At 41.4% G+C, this 16,918-nt stretch overlaps 1 protein-coding gene across 1 annotated transcript; it reads right to left on the reverse strand.

Moving 5' to 3' along the window:
- Window positions 1-321: 321 nt before the first annotated feature.
- Window positions 322-16,626, reverse strand: farsb (phenylalanyl-tRNA synthetase subunit beta). The gene is made up of 18 exons (XM_044354052.1): window positions 16,497-16,626; window positions 16,021-16,076; window positions 15,126-15,280; window positions 14,803-14,875; window positions 14,550-14,665; window positions 13,524-13,674; window positions 13,320-13,428; window positions 13,066-13,136; window positions 12,916-12,977; window positions 12,171-12,222; window positions 12,006-12,067; window positions 11,134-11,341; window positions 10,952-11,032; window positions 10,766-10,858; window positions 10,376-10,493; window positions 9,760-9,912; window positions 1,700-1,847; window positions 322-1,278 (listed from the first exon to the last, which is right to left on the reverse strand). Exons 1-18 carry the CDS (start codon window positions 16,552-16,554, stop codon window positions 501-503), a joined length of 2,544 nt encoding a protein of 847 aa, XP_044209987.1. The 5' UTR covers window positions 16,555-16,626; the 3' UTR covers window positions 322-500.
- Window positions 16,627-16,918: the final 292 nt, after the last annotated feature.

A 16,918-nucleotide genomic window follows, 5' to 3' on the forward strand; every position in this document is an offset into this window, starting at 1 on the left:
GGGTTGCAACAGGCCATCTGCTACACCATATTCTGGTTATGTGGAGGACCAACAGCACAGGAATGAAAGGGTTAACCTCCCTTTGCTACAGTAGAGTTTGAAGGAATGCTGGAGCACCTGTCAGACTTCATTTACAAGATGACTTGTTATCTGCCCAGCTCACTTTCATATGGGAGGCTACTGGCTGCAACAACCTCCCTCTGAATTGGCAGTACAACAAAAGATCTTCCAGCATCAACAGATATAGTACATATGTGGAAGTTTGTGCGCTTGTTGCCCGATAAAATACAAATACAAAAAAAAAAGATTCAAAGCACTGCGTCAAAAGTTAGAATGGCTTTATTGGACGTTGTAGTCTTTTCAAATGAAGGACCTGAGCTTTGGTTATTGTTTAACATGGACGTTTGAATAGTGGTTGAACACTGTGTTTTATACTACACCTATCTCGAGCCAACATCAGATGGTACCATTCAGTGAATTCATAGCAGTGTGTCTGTGATTCAGATCTTATTGAAGGCAGCCACATCCACAGACTGAACATATTCCTCGAAGGCGGTGATGGCTTCCTCCAGCAGGTCTGTGCCGACTTTATCATCCTCCACCACGCATCCTATCTGGAGCTTCTTGATGCCGTAGCCCACTGGGACCAGCTTGGACTGCCCCCACAGCAGCCCGTCCATGATGACGCTGCGGACGCACTCCTCCAGCTTGCCCATGTCCGTCTCGTCGTCCCAGGGCTTAACGTCAAGCAGGATGGAGGACTTGGCGATGAGAGCTGGCTTCTTAGACTTCTTGGCGGCGTACTCGGCGAGGCGCTGCTCCTTGATTCTAGCTGCTTCTGCGCTCTCAGCCTCGTCGTCCGAGCCAAATAGGTCGATGTCGTCATCGCTGGTGTTGTTTGTTGAGGCGGGGGGAGAGGCTGGCAGGGCAAACTGACCCTTAGCTAACGGGAGGTTGGCTCTTTCCCTCTGGAAAGACTTGATGTGATTGTACCAGCGCAGGAGGTGGCACAAAGTCTGTGAGGGAGCAGAAGGGATGGTGTCAAACACTGCTGTGTCAGCCTGGGATGCGGCAAAGCCCTCGATGTAGCTTTTGTCTGCCAGGAAGTCATTGAGGGCTTTCAGACCTGCTGGTGTGCTCATGTCACCAAACACAGTTTTTGTGGCAGTTGGGCGGGAGACCGGGGCCTGTAGGGATTCATCTTGCGTGGGGAACTTGTGCTTGGCGACTTCCTGCATGGGGACGTCATGTGTGAGGGGGATTTCAGCAGTGTGGCCACTGGAAGAACCAAGGCAACAAAGCAACAGGTAATGAGTCATGGAGCTTAATTACCATGCACTAACCCCAAGGCACAAGTAACCTAAATTAAGATCAGGCATGCATGTACAAGCCCACACACAGATGCACACCATTCACGTCAAGAACACAATGGAGTCTTATTAATTTTTAATTCTTCTGACTTTAGTAAAAAAAACAGCCTCATTCCTCATATATAGTCCAGATAGGTCCGTTTTCTCATGCACCAGCTAAGCAGATCATCTGCAGCACACTTCAACCACATCACCAAACATCCAGTATCTTTATAACAAATTTCAAGCCCGTATATTTTCTTTATCAAACTAATTGTTTTCTGTTCTGAGAATATAAACTGCTCTGTATTATCTGGGTAGAGGTTTTAAGTTTAGGAAGGTGAAATCACAGGAAGGGCTCGACGTCCATCTCCAGGGCGGAGCAGGGCATGGTCAGCTCGAAGCGGTTGATGACATCTGGATGGAGGACCCCGAGACGCCCGACGCTCTTTCCATGGACAAAGATCTCTGCGCAGCGCCCAGGGAAGAAGGTGCAATCTGAAAGAAGAATAAACAAACAAAAAAATATATAAAATGAATCAATGAGAGGAGGGTTCCAAATGGATTTTGGCCTCAGTTCCACCAAACTAATATTAGGTTCATGTGATTAAGCCGACTACACCTACACCTAGCATTGACTCGCTTAAACCCACATTACATCCTTTTGTGATATTAACATCCTATCAAAGCAACAATTATCACCTTGAATAGCTTGTTTGCAATCGATGAGTATCCAAACAAACTATTTTTGACCAACGTGTTACTATCCAACATGCCATCTGTTTGATCAGGGTGTTTCTTGGATCATTTTTCTAACACTTCACATACTTGTTCCATGAATAATTGAGGTTTATTGCTGAAGCAGTGGTTCTTTAGATTTTCTTTCTTTAAAGGATCAATGACATCCTTAGTGTGAAGCGTTCAGCTTTACAAAGATCAGGAGTCAGTCACAGTGTGGGAGGTACCGTACTGCCCTTCTTGTAGGTGCTTCCTTGATTTTCTCTTGATAGTCATTCATTCACCCCCATCAATTTATTTCAAACAAACCCAACACCTGAGAGGCATTGCTTCCTGTGCACCAAAGAAGTCCTTCCAGACACTCCTGGACTGGGTATTAAGCTGGATGTCTATAGTTTAATATCAATCATTGACAGAGCAGTAAAATGAACACTGTTTATGAGAAAATGTCACAGGTCATTACTCTAAAGCAGCCACCTCCAGAAGCGATGTGACCATAATTGGATTTTCATTCTCGGTCACTTTCACACAGATTTCTCCTTCTGATTAAAATCTGATGGTCCAGTACGTATATCACAGTCATGAGTAAAGGCCACTGAGACAAATACTTCAATCCAGATGGAATAAAAAGCCTCCATCAGTAGTGAGATGGAAACACTCTCACTTGTTGACGTGAGAGGCGTTTGCTCACTTTGTTCAAAAATACTGACATGCAAACAGACAGAAAGACAGACTTGTCAGAGATTAAACAAGATACAGGGGTTGCTATGACAACAGCCCCACACGCAGAGACATGGCATTCTCCCATAGTGCATCGCTTCTTCCCACGCTGCCTTGCTAATGGGTTCCAGATCCCACTGCTTAGATGTTAACTCATCACTATGGATGAAGGCTTACAAAACACAGTGTGTGTGTGTGTGTGTGTGTGTGTGTGTGTGTGTGTGTGTGTGTGTGTGTGCGCTCGCGCATGCGTGAGGAGGCAGCTAAAGAAGGGAAATTCAACCATTTATTTCACTTGCCTTTGCTGTGTCTGTTAGGTGTATTAAATCGGTGGAATGTGCTTGCGTCGGTTCACACGTCATCTACTTGTACCATAAGCGGGATGCCATGGCAACTATATAAATAGCTCTGGTACATCTTAAATAACCAATCAGTCAATGAAAATCCTACACTTGAGCCAGGCCACTTTCCGCCCACTCGCCTCCAACTTTCAGCAAAGCTTTCAGCAGAATTGAGAGTTAGACCAATGCATGAGATAGCCACTAGAACTGGTGGATATTGCTATTATAGCTTTCATAATCATTTAGTCAATTGGACAGAGAAATCACACAGGTTCTTACTGGAGCTAGGAAAACCTGCAGAATACCTCATCCTGCATTAAAGGTATACTATGCAGGATTTTCCTGAAAAAAACAATGTATAGACTCATACAAAAGTAATCCCTCTCAATCATCACTTATGACCCACTAGAAGTGTGTGGGGGTGTATTTATCTGCAGAGACCCTGTCCTCTGTCTGTATTTTATTATTGTTTTGCTCTGTTCAGGACACTTCTGGGTGTCAACCTTTGGGCAGTGTGTGTGTAGCTCCCAGCCAACAACAGCGTGCAGGGTGTGAGGTCGGGACCTGTAGCGTAGCGACCAGGTTACATAGCTGTCTCCATCTCTCTCCTCTGCTCCGCTCTGCTTTCTGTCTCATCTATTTACTAAAGGAAGGAATATCTGTATGTATGTCTGTCCTTCACATATATCTTGAACTGCTGATCCAATCGACTTCACACTTGGCGGAGAGAAGAGTGACACATGAGGCGTTCAGGTACATTGTTGAGCATAGGTCACCCACGTTTTGGTAGAGCTCAGAGCCCAATACACGACTGTAGTTATGCACGTAAAACGGAGCAAATACTTCACGGGCAGTTCAAAACCAGTTTGTCTCATATGTTCCGAGACTGTGAAGCACCACAATAGACAAAGCACTAATCTTTGGAGCAAACATACCCACTCAAACCAAACTGAAGGCACAGAAAATAGGAATGATCTAAGAGCCCAATATGATTGATCCACTTTATTTTAGGATGCACATTATCTTATTTTTAAATCCAACCCTTATTTTACTTGAAATGAGAAAAGAACATTTACTATTAGAGTACTTATTACATCTGTGTATAATAGAATGTTAGTTTCTTTCATGTTGTTTGCTGTATATACTCATTCACTCCTCACATCAACTGTATTAACTTTTCTATGCGTTGAAAGAGCGGCCGGAGGACAAGCAATCGGCCCATTCCGAACAGGCACGTTTTGAATGGGCACTGTACTAGTGGATGTAGAAGGAGCTGCAGGTCTGTGTGTCTGCTTGACTGAGGGCGGGGCTGAGCTACACACACGCAGAGCACAGAGGCCATAGTGGACAGATCAAGTTCTGCATTCACACAAAATCCGGCAATGCAGAACCTTCCTGCAGGGTTGTGCAGAGATGCGGGCGTGTTTATTTGTGCTTTAGAATGTAACTGCCGTGAAATAATCAGAAAATAACGTTTTATTTTTATTTGATTCACAGCTTTGTTCTAGCCAGTGCTGTTCATTCTCTTCATTCACTCTCTAGCTTGCTCAACCATCATTGCTCTCTCTCTTTCTCTCGCTCGCTCGTTGAGCAGGGGAGGAGGAGTTTACAAACACCAACTGACAAATCCTGCATAGTGTACCTTTAAAGAGCTGCTAAGTAGGGCTGCAACTAATGATTCTTTTCTTTATCATTTAACCTGACACTTATTTCTCTTGAATAATTATTTTGTCAAAAAAAAATGTCTGAAAATTGTGGAAAAAAGTATGTACATCACAATTTCCAAGAGCCAAATGTGACATTCATATTTTTCTTTGTTTTGAATGTCAATGAATGTCAAAACACCCAAAGATATTCAGTTTACAATGATATAAAAGCAGAGCGAAGCTGGAATTGCTCACATCTGAGAAGCTGGAACCAGATTATGATTGGCATATTTATGAAAAAAAAGATTTCTGTTACCAACTAATTTCTGTTGATCGTCTAACCGATGCTGCTCTACTGCTAAGACAGCTAAATGATTACTAGTATTATTGACTTTCAAGGGATTTCAATGTTGAGCTGTAGGGTTTTGTTTGCCATTTTCGAGGCTTTTCAATGCAGAGAATATATTTCTTGAAATAAAATACTGGGATGTGTTGAAAACCATCACATTTAAAGGCTACCCAGTTTAATTCCTGGTCTAGTTTTTGTGGTTTTGTCCATTTCTTTGAGTTTTCATCACATTGTGTTCACTTAGGTAACTTCTAAGTTATGTGAATTCCGTGACATTTCTAAAACAAGTCAGACGGGGAAAACAACACAAGCAGTGACAATGTTAAAAAATGAGACTGGCAATAATCTATAATTATGTTATTGTCAACAAATCCCACAGAAAGACCAAAACCAACAATGGGTTAGTCTGTCTTTTAATACGTTTTGACAGGTCAAGAATTCATACATTCATTTTTAAAAAGACTAGCTAGGCAACATCATTTCTAGCAAACAATACCCAACAGAAGTTAATAGTGCATTTGCAGGTTAAAACACATTTGGTGCTCTAGCGAGTATTTCCAGCGGCAGGTTTTGACTACACAGACAATATTTGTTAGTAGGTTCAGTTCATTGTTGGTTTTAGTCATTTAATAGGATTTGACAATAAGAAAAATATAGAATATCACCAGTTTTATGCTTTAACAACAATTTAGCTAAACACTTTGTTTGGAGGTAAACCTGAAACTGTGTGCATACAACTACGCCAAGTTCAGTAGGTTTAACAACGAGGCCAATCTGTATGCTGTGATGTATGTTTACAATGGACAGTTTGGGTAACATTACAGCTCTCTTTCATCCTCTCTTGTTATTTAACACCTGTCTAGTGTCAGCTCATGTTTCTGACTTCTTTTTAGTAACATCGCCTGCCAGATCTCAGCAATTAACTTTTGTCAGTACTATATCATTACAACATACTTAGATTTAAGACTTAAGTTGTAAATAACCAGAATTATCCTTTACCAGCAGCAAACTGAAGCCTTCAATCACTAAACAGTACCGACCTTCAAAAATGCATATAGGCTGACCACTTAAGGTCAATTACTGAAGTAAGAGGAGTCACATGAACACAGGCTCTTTCCTAACAAAGGATGTATGGTCCAAGACTTGAGATTGGACACAGTTGTTAAGTGAAACATGGGCATCTGTCTCTTAAGTGGTTTCTTCCTCCACTTGTGATCCCCTTACTCGTTATTTCATGCTTTTCTCCCTGCTGACTGGAGGAAGCTCAGCTGACATGTATTCCCTTTGTGGACATGTGAGCCACTTACTCTCACTGTGCTGGGAGTGATGGTCAGTTAGCTGTAATGCTGTTTTACCTTGGTGATGGACACATCCTGAGGGTGTGAGTCTGTGTCAGGTGAGCTTTTTAACTGGGTCAAGACCTCGTAATGGGGTCGAGGACATGCTGACCTATGCAGTGAGGGATTAGGCTAATGGTGCCTGAAGTGTGGAAAAAAAAAAACGGCAGAAAGGACTGAGTGTGTGTGTGTGTCCAGTGTGTTTTGCATTACTGTGAGAGCATGTCCATTTCAGCTCCCTTTTAAGTGTGCTCGCCTGTCAGATGGACAGTCTGAGCACCCATGGGTGGGTGTTATATGTCCCAGTCTGTCTCGCTGCTCAGCACTGCAGTGGGTGACGTGACTCCCATGCACTCTCCCACACTGCAGACTTTACCAGCTCTCATACTCTTTCTTGCTTACGCCTCCAGCCGTCGCTCTGTCGCTCTCCTGTCACCCCCACCCCTCTCTTTTTCTGCACTCTCTAGTCTCATATCATGTCTTCTTCCGCTCCCCTGTCTGCCGTCCCCCTTCCTTGCTGCTCTCATTCACTGATACTTGAGCCCATTGATTTGCAGTCTGAATGGGCCAGCAGAGCCAGAGTGGATATCCTGCAGTGTGACCTTGGAGCATGCAAGCCAAGGAGAGGGGGGTGGGGGGGGGGTATGGAAAGAGGAAGCACTGATAGAGGAATCCAAAACTCAAAAATGATGTATGAGAGTCTCTCTGGGAAAATAGGATTCGAAATTCATGCGGATTGGCCCGTGTGGTGTTTCAGATCCTCCAGCAGAACCTTTCTGATTAACTGATCTCACAGGAACAGATCAGCCTTGCTGGGAAGATGAAACCTCACTGAGTCACACCGCTATCTGCCATCCAACAACAGGACATGACAGCCATCACATTGTAGTTCCATTTAAATGTAACTTCATTGCGAGCGTTATTGTGCCAGTCATATGTCAGCACAGGTTAATGTAACCGGACTGTGAGAAATAAAATTAACTTGCGCAGTGTGTACAACAGCCTCTCAGAGTAAAGCTCATCAAATCTCTCAGGAGAGTGCTGATGCAACATGACTCATGCAGCCATCTCATCCATGATGACTTAAGAGAGAAAACCTTTAAAAACTTGGAAATGTGCACTTTTACTCAGATGCATTGCATTATTAGAGACACCGTGAAGTTGTCTGAAATGAGTTCTTGGCCCATAACCTATAAACCACAAGTGCTGATATGACACCTTTGATTTTTATTGAGTGAAATGATGACAGGAACATTGTACGTCAACGCTATTTGGTTTCCCCTCATAGTCTGGAGGAGAGAGAACGGCATTACCCTGATTCATTAGGGAAGGTGAGGCCATTGCTGATTTTGGAGGTACAACAGAAGACAAATGAAATGGAATAGAGTGAATTGTGGCTCAGAAGGAGTAATAAGCCAGTTTTACCACAGATGTTAAATTGCTTTCAGAGAGTTTGTAAAGAAAAAAAATAACACCTGTTTCTCCTTACTTTGTTGTCAGTTTTTCTGAAGTGGTTTCTATTTTAAATGGGTTTAAAACTATCAAATGCCATCACTGTGTGCAGTAAGTTATAAACACATTCTACTAAAACCCCTGAAAGTTGCCTATTGTTTACTTCCCTGCTGTCTCCTGTCTGGACTATAAAACCTTTAAGACTCAGTGTTCAACAACTGTTATGGCCAGCTGGAAACATGAAAAGCTGCAGTTATCCCCGTTAATTAAAAAAACTACCATTTTATGTAAGTAACATGCAATGCCATTGCGCACATTCAACTTGAAGGTGTGTTTTAACATCTGATGGCTTTAGAGGTTATCCTTTTTGTTATTAAAAAGGTACCCTGTGGAGTTTTCTTGCCAATAAACAGCTATGTTTATATATAATGTTTCTCACTTTCCTCATAACACATTTGCAAAGCTGATTTTTGTAATATTTTTAATCCGGCATTGTTTACATCCATGTTTGCTAACTCGTGGTTGTCTGCTTATCTGCCTTTGTTGGCGCATCGCTATGCTACTTTGAACTAGTGTCATGGAAAAGCGCAAAACTAGCAACAGGAATGTGTATTGTGACACGTGAATGTGTGCATGATATGAACAAAATGGGGACCCTTTCTTAAAATCATTGCTACATACCACCACTAGTAGTCAAAAACTCTACAGGTACCTTTAAGTACTTCTGCTATCAATGAAAAAAAACTAATTGGAAGATGAATGAACAATGTCAAGTTACACTATGAAAAACATTAGAAATTGGTAAATTATTTGGAGCTTCGGAAATAACATTCCCGTGCTAAAGTGAGGTTAGCATCACTGTTAGCGCTGTTAGAATCAGTAGTTTTGACAATAAGCCATGTGTCCATTTGCCCATATTTGTCTGGATTTTTGGAGAGACGTTAGCAGAAAGCAACAGATGAGAGCAGCAGAAGGGGAATATTTCTCATTTGAACCATTCTGTTGTAAAGATGTACAGGGAGTGTATCCATTTGGAGTGTTTATAATGCTGTGTAAGAGTTGACTCTGGTTGAATGATATGGGTTAGTGAATGAAATATCAAGACACATTATGAGTTCAGTAACTATACTGCCTAAGCAGATTAGACTAGATCGATCATTAAACTATGGTTTCCCAACAATTACATCACAACTTACAAATTTGTTAATTTGCTCAACGTTTAAAAGACAAATAACCAACGATCAAATTTATATCAAATTACAAGTCTAATTTCTTAAAGACGCCATTACTGTTAACTATTATTGTACGATGAAAAATGAAAATGTAGTTTTGGGCTTCTCTGCTTTTGTCTCCACCACAGAGATCAATATTAGATGTTTTTTAGATGTGTATGCCAAATTCTTTGACCAGCTTCTCCACAGATCTAATCTAAACTAACCACCCATGTTGCAAGAACATTTTGAATTGAAGCAAAATTGTGCATGTCACTGCCATGGAAACTGTGTCCCCCTCAATAAAGATTGGGTGCATGATGCCTTGGTAACAAGCACTACAATGCACAGACGCTGCTAGTCATAGACTAGATTTACATAATCTCAACAAAACCTTCCTGTTAACCTCACGTGACCACGATTCATCTGTTCACCAGCTTGGCAAGTAAATAAACAAGTTTTAGATCAAAGGAGCTAAAAATCTGTCACTGGGATTTTCTCTTCACTGCATGAATCCCGTCTTAAGATATTTACCACCAGAGCTAGCACTTTAGTACCAGTACATTCCTAAAGAACTGCTTGTTGGTTTCCACCCCTGTCCCTCCCAGTGCTTTACCGTCTGCAGCCTGGATGTGGTAGCCGTCTCCTCGGGCTGACTTCACCTCCAGCAGCTGCATTGTCCGGTCCAGCAGGCCGTGGATCACCTCGAAGCCCGGACTCTTGTTGTAGTAAACGGCACAGAAACGCCGGCTGTTCCTCGCCCCGACATCTGGTTGGTGGGATGAGGGGGAGTGTTAGGGATATATAGAAACCAATGACTTAGTGATATATTTACTCAATGTATGCCATTCATCTAGTGATATGATAAAAATGACTATATTTGCCTTATTTTTATTGATAATTGTCATATTTATGGCAGATTAATAAACTGGTTGTCTATGGTAGCCTGAATGGATCATAATGTGATACTTTTGTCAGATTCCTCATTTACTGAAAGCAATAATTCAAACAGAGTTTTAGCATCCCAGCGTCTAAATGATGTTTCAGGGACTATTTTCAAAAAAAACTTGATATTTCACATTGGAATTAAAAAACTATTAACCGCTTCTGTTAAAAAAATATCAGTATGGAAACTGGATTTCATACCCAATTTTAATGGTGTGTTAGGCACAGTGTGTATGTGTGATGTAAGAGAAAATGATCTTCATCACTTCACACATGCAGATGCCTACCTTTGGTCTCATCCTTCAGCACCACGTCAGATATCTCAAACAGTTTGAGGGGAAGGGGCATCTTCCTGTTGGCAGCTATGGTTTTCAGCAGGCCTGGCAGCAAGGTGGTGCGTGCCACCTGGTGGAGAAATACAGTAGTTTGGTTAGAAACATAGCTCAAGTCTGTTAGAGACTAACAGAGTGCCCTCTTGTGGAAAAATAACACTACAACTTATGAGAGTGTGAAACACCCCTCACTTGGTTTCTGTTTAGTGTTTGACTTTCCAGTGTTTTTTTTGGCTAAAGCAATGTTCTAGAGATAACAACACTGTTGTACATCTACATCTAAACTCCTGAAACAATCAACAAAACAACAAACAATGGTTTTATTTATGGAATACTCTACATTACCTGGAACTCTGCTGTCTTGGGGTTGGAGATGTGAACTGCCCTTGTCTCTGACATCTTCTTCCCAAGCTTGTCTGCTATATCTTCTTGAGAACACTACAGGAATAGAAGGGAGAAAAAAAACTACTTTTCGTGGCATTTTCATTTTCATTCATTTGATTTTTTTTTTTTATTGCGTCTCTTTCTTACCAGGGCAAAGTTGAGAGCCTCTGTGAACCCAGCAGCTGCCAGGTCTTGTCTCAACAGCTCTGTCAGTTTATTCAGTGGAAACTATGAACAAATAAAGACAAATACAAACATATTTGATGAGATATGATGCTATTTGGTTAAACACACATCAAACATGCACACACAGAAGCAAACCCATGTACCTGGTTGGCTACAGTGTAGGTGCGTGGTGTGGTACGGGTGATGTTGTTGAAACCGTAGGCCATGGCTGCATCCTCCATGATGTCACAGGCGTGGATGACGTCCGAGCGCGTGGGTGGGATCTCGACCTCGATCTCGTCGCCATTACCTGTAGCTTGGGATCTCAGGCACATCCTGGTGAGCAGCTGGGCGATTTTCTCAGTTGACTCACTGTTGGGAGAAAACAAAACACACGCTGTTCGTTATAAAGTGTGAATTATCATGTTTCTGATGATGCACTGACACCATGGAGCTGTGGAACAGGAAGTGCTTTTCGAAGTAAAATGTGATGAAGTGGATGAGCAGTGAAAATGTTATCAGATAGGAGGAAATAACTTCAGAAATATAACAAGGGCAAACGCTGCTAAATACCAAATTTAAATTATAGCTAAGAGCACAAACAGCTCCATCTTGCTACCCTAAAAGCTAGAATCAGGCTGGAAGACACAAGAGTTGAAAAGTGTAACTGTGTGTAACAAGAAGAAGAGCACAGAAGCAAAATCTTAAATGAAACCCGAGAATATTGAATTAATCCCAAAATAGTGAATGGATAAATGGTACACACTTTATTTGATCATGTCTGTGTGTGCGTGTGTTCTTTTTTTAATAAGCGTGCTGTAAAATAGGCTTTAGATTAGTGCTAGACATTCATAAAGTGTAGGATTAGTCGCAGGATGACTGAACTCGATTGTACAGGTCTACCAAACGAAACCGCTAATTCTATTAATTTGCTTTGATATGTTGATGAAAAATTTGCAATTAAAACAAAATGCAACCCATGTTTACCCAACAATTTTTACTACCAGTTGGTAATTTGATCAACTGAATGACTTACTTGATGCCAACTTTGCGGTTGATAAACTCACTGGACATCTTCTCCTTCCTGTAAGCCAGCTCCTAAAAGTACAAACCATGAAATGAAAGCAGATAATTAAGAGAAATTTATGCCACATTAAAAAAACAAGACAAGAGTAGAAGATGATTGTAGTGAATACAGTACTGGGTAGATGCAGGTCTTGCCGTCTGGATACACCACTTCAGCCTCCTCTACCCTGAAAGAGCAAGAGAGAAGAAAATACCACCCTCACTATCGTCCTCCAGTCATTTATTGAACTTTTATGATGGAATTGGATAGATTTCTATCACTTCATTTGAAGAGAATAGATCAATATCTATAACAAAGAGCAGAGAAAGAGAGTCTTAGAAGAGTGGATTAGTATTTGACATTATTAATAGTAATCACTGTTACTGACTGTTGGCTAATGCTAGCAAGATTTCATGCTGTTTGAAGATGAAAAACTGCACTTGAAACATCGCTGAAAGATGGTGGTTGCCACACCCAAATAGCTGATGTCAGAGCTGGGTCATTTTCAGCAAGACAAAGCCAACAGGAAGTTAATAAATGAATTATAGGGCATTAAAAAATGGGGGCAAATCTTAGAATCTGAACGGTGTATTCAACTGTGGCTGAAAGGCTTTTAAGCAGGTCCAGCTGACAGCTGATGGAGAGCAGCTGCAGCCGGGTGTGGCCAGTAGTGGGCAACTAAAGCAAGCCAGAGTAATTAAACACATTTCCATTGCTCTGTCAGCAAAACCATTTTCTGCCCTGAGCATGTTTCAAAATGATTCACAATAATCAGATGTTTTTAGTCATTTTGCACATCAACATGCTGAGATGGAATCCCAGTTACTGTCTGTCTCCAGAGAGATGAGAAACCAGCATACGAGACAAATATGTGACTTACGTGAAAGGCTGTGAACAATACTCGCTGAACATGGTTACCATCATGTCCAACACGATCTTTGCCTGGAGAAACACGGTCAGGTTTAGTCAAACGTTCATGTTAACATTGATACAACGACTTTTTATGTGATTTTTCTCCTCTCAGTTGTACCTTGGTCAGGTCTGTGGCCGTGCACTCGATGAAGACGTTCTTTGTCTTTAGCGTGATTTTTGAGTGGTCCCCTGGAAAAAAGTAATTAATATTTGCCATCACAAAACAGAAGGCATTCAGAAAAACTGAAACTACATATTTTCATGCTGGTATGAGGTATCTCTGATATTTCTGTATGTCAGATGTTTCCAGGCTCACGATTTCAGAAAAAGACATAAAATGAAGCTGGAAGTGAAAACAGACTCAGTGCTCACCATTGATGATGGGAGGCATGGACAAGACAATGCCGTTGCTGTCGTAGATGACGGGGTACACAGGCTTGTCTTCAATAATGTGAAGGTAGTGCCTCAGGTGGCTGTCTGTCTGTATGAGCCAAGAGAACAACAACAACAACAGCTTAGCAAAGCTCAAGAAACAACTTTCTCATCTGACCAACATCCAGCCGATTAGCTGCTCACCTTATAGAGGCTCATGAGCTGGGTGGCCGTGTACTCTTTGGCCTGGTTGAGGGGTATGAAGCTGATGTCTCCGGGAGGTTTGGCGGTGTATGTGAAAGGACCTGAGATGGTGTCCAGGTCATGGGTCCCGATCGCCACCAGGCTCCTCTTCCTGCACAAACATAGTTAACGGCTTGATATTATTTAAATTATGGTGATTTTTATCAACAACAACTTCTTTGATAAGGATCAAAGTGGTGTGTTTTTGCCATGGTGTAGGAGGAAAGTGACGATGTGGCCTGACATTCTCCATTTACAGAAGAGTGAGCAGTCTACACTACTACAACAATTAGTTGATTAATTGATTGGTTGATCGACAGAGAGACCAAGACACCTATTTAGTCATTTTTAAAGCAAAAATGCCTAGTATTTATTGGTTGTAGCTTCTCAAAAGTGAGGATATGAAACCTTTCTGTGTCATACATGATAGTAAACTGAACATCTCTGGATTCTAGGCTGTTAAACAGTCAAAACGAGACATTTTAAGACATCTCATTGGGCTCTAAGAAATTATAACGGGCACTATTTTCTGTCATTTTATAGACAAAATGAATAACAAAATGATTAATCAATAGTAAAAAATAATCATTAGTTGCAGCCCTAACAGTATGTTTATTGTAATGAAGGAATCCATCACCCAATGCAACAGTCTAGATAAAAAAGATTTAAAGAAATAACAGGCTTTGTCCTTTAAAAAGCAACATATTACTTGATTCTACTCTAATATGTCAGAACCGTTTTTTTCTACAGGGTTTCTGTGATGGAAACAGTAAAGTGCCAGTAAAGGAACTTGAAACAAAACATGAATAGGTAGCATCTGTATGGTGCTTCCACCAAATTGTTCACAGCATATTTTCAGCAAAGTGCTAGAAACAAGTTCAGGTTGTATAAGGCAGCTGCATGTACCACACTGCTACACATAAGAGAAGGTTACAGAAAGTATTCCAGGTATGATGTAGTTGTTAGTGTGACAGCTGGTCCTCTCACCTGCAGATGTTCTGATGTAGTTTCTCCTGCAGCTCGATGAAGCTGTCATAGCGCTCCTGTGTGAAGGTGATGTTCCTCAACACTGCTGCCACAGCGTGGGGTCGCACTGCCGCTGTCTGTGCAGAACAAACACACTGGTAACAAACTACCTGAGTACCGAGGTAAAACAGATTTCTTTGATCTGTAAACTGATGACAGCTTCAGGCCACAAACTATTTGTTTGCTATTAAAAATTCTGAATGTTACCACCCACCTCCTTGGTGATGATCAGCTTCTGAGCCTCCCCGCTGGCTGGGTTGACACGTCTGTAGCGAGGGGCCTCCAACCTGGAACATGAATACCATCTCTGTAGCAACAGTAAGGCAAGTCTGCATGCAACGCACTCATGATGGATGAATGTTAATGCCATCATGGAAAAGACATCTGAATTATGCTGCTAAGTTTATGTGTTGTGTCAGCACTGGATACAACTGGTCAGTGGTAGCATGAACCTAATAATCACCCTGACTAAGACTTAGCAAGTACAATAGGGCTTTATATGGTATGCCCCATTCTATGAAACAGTGTGGCACTCACTTATTCTTGAAGACCTGCAGTCCACGGACCAGACCTTCCAGACACAGCAGGTCATAGCGGTTAGCTGGTACATCGATCTTGTACAGGATGACATCAGATGCTCCTGCTGCCTTGGAGTCACCCTGCTCCCTGCTGATGATCTCCTTCTCTGAAGTCTGCATTGGGGTCACAACAAAGAGTTCATCAAAAAGATGGATTCACAATTTTTCAGTTCTGTCTTAAAACAACAGTCACGTGACTGAATGAACATTGAAATAGGTTTTTCTTGCCATTATGATTCCTCTTGTTCATATTGGCCATTAGAAGATCCCTTCATAATGCACTTACAAATGAAGTGATGGGAGACAAAATCCACAGTCCTCCTCCTCATATGAAGCTTCAGTGTCCAAATGAGTCAAATGAAGCAGATATCTTTCAGTGTTACAGTTACAAAAGTACACTTTTTAAGTTCCTTTTTTTGTTACTATACTTACACTGCAGCTCAATAGGGAAACACTGTCTGAGGAGAGAGAAGGAAGCCTCATATAAGCTTCACATCAACTTTTAAATGCACAAAATAACTGTGTGGACACACTGTGGATTTTGGCCCCCATCACTTACATTGAAAGCACATTTTAAGAGGATCTGTTATAGCCAGTATGAACAGGAGGAATGATTACAGCAAGGAAAACCTCTTTCAGTGTTCATATGGGCACCTGACTGAAGGCAGACTGAAAAAAATTGTGAACCTATCTTTTCAATGTGCATTTTTTTTGACACAAATGTAGAGATGTCCTCTCCAGGAGAGGACAGTCTCCGTTCTTTTCCTGATATGTCAAGTCAAATGTACACCATGAAAAAGGTCGATTGTAAGCATGAAAAATGACACTTAATAATTCATTTAATAATAACTCACAATTTCATCTAACTCCAGTCCAAATTCAAAGCACAGCTCGTCAAACTCATCATCAGCTGAAACAAAAGGAACACATTCACTGTTAAGACAGGTTTACATAGTATTAAGTTACTTCTCCAACAGCACAAACTCTCCTTTACTGTTCGTGAACAGCAGCCTGTAGAGATTGAGTAGAGGGGACATGATGCAATCACGTTGACATCCAATACAGAGATGTCACACATGTGCACTCGTTTGCACTATTTCCTTATCACCACACACACCACGAACAACGTAGGAATCAAAGTTATTATTTCTGCCTGAAATGCCATCGAACATTTCATTTTCTCATTCAAGAAGGATAAAGCGAAGCCAGCTAGCCGGCTAGGTAAAGTTAGCCACTCGTGAGCAGCTGCTGTCTTTTAAAGCCAAAATGTAATTTCATAACGACACAGACAGTCTGTCCGTTACTTAAATATGTAGTAGACGTGACTCACTGTATGTTTTGCCCAAAGCTTTGAACAGAAGATCCCTTTTTACACCGACAGTCGGCATGTTTGCTGCTAATCCTCCTCCTCAGCCCTGTGGAAAAGGACCCCACCAGCCGGCTGTAGGCTGTCTGGAGCAGTGCCTGACTGAAAACCAGGCTTTTCACTTCCAGTATTTCTTTATTAGGAACATTGTATCCACCTTTAATCGTTTGCGGATACTTTGAAAGCAGTTTGTGACAAATGTAACTCATCGCAGCTCTCCCCTTTGCCACAGAAAAGTGACAAAAATCTCTCATTGTGCACGGTTTATGGTAATTTTTTCTATATTGCTGTATAAAATGATATTGAACCCATATATTTTAAACCTGTATTATTCATTTATTTGTCGTCAATGTACAATTTATAGTTTATAGAATATGAATACATTA

This window comes from Thunnus albacares, chromosome 6, assembly GCF_914725855.1.
Source record: "Thunnus albacares chromosome 6, fThuAlb1.1, whole genome shotgun sequence".
In the NCBI taxonomy this organism is placed as follows: Eukaryota; Metazoa; Chordata; class Actinopteri; order Scombriformes; family Scombridae; genus Thunnus; species Thunnus albacares.

Excerpts from the sequence above, each read along its gene's own strand:
- farsb (XM_044354052.1), bottom strand. The coding sequence starts at position 16,554 with ATGCCGACTGTCGGTGTAAAAAGGGATCTTCTGTTCAAAGCTTTGGGC. Across the intron at positions 13,429-13,523 it reads AGCTCATGAGCCTCTATAAG|ACAGACAGCCACCTGAGGCA; the intron begins GTGAGCAGCTAA and ends TGGCTCATACAG. Across the intron at positions 11,342-12,005 it reads AACCGCAAAGTTGGCATCAA|TGAGTCAACTGAGAAAATCG; the intron begins GTAAGTCATTCA and ends TTCTCCCAACAG.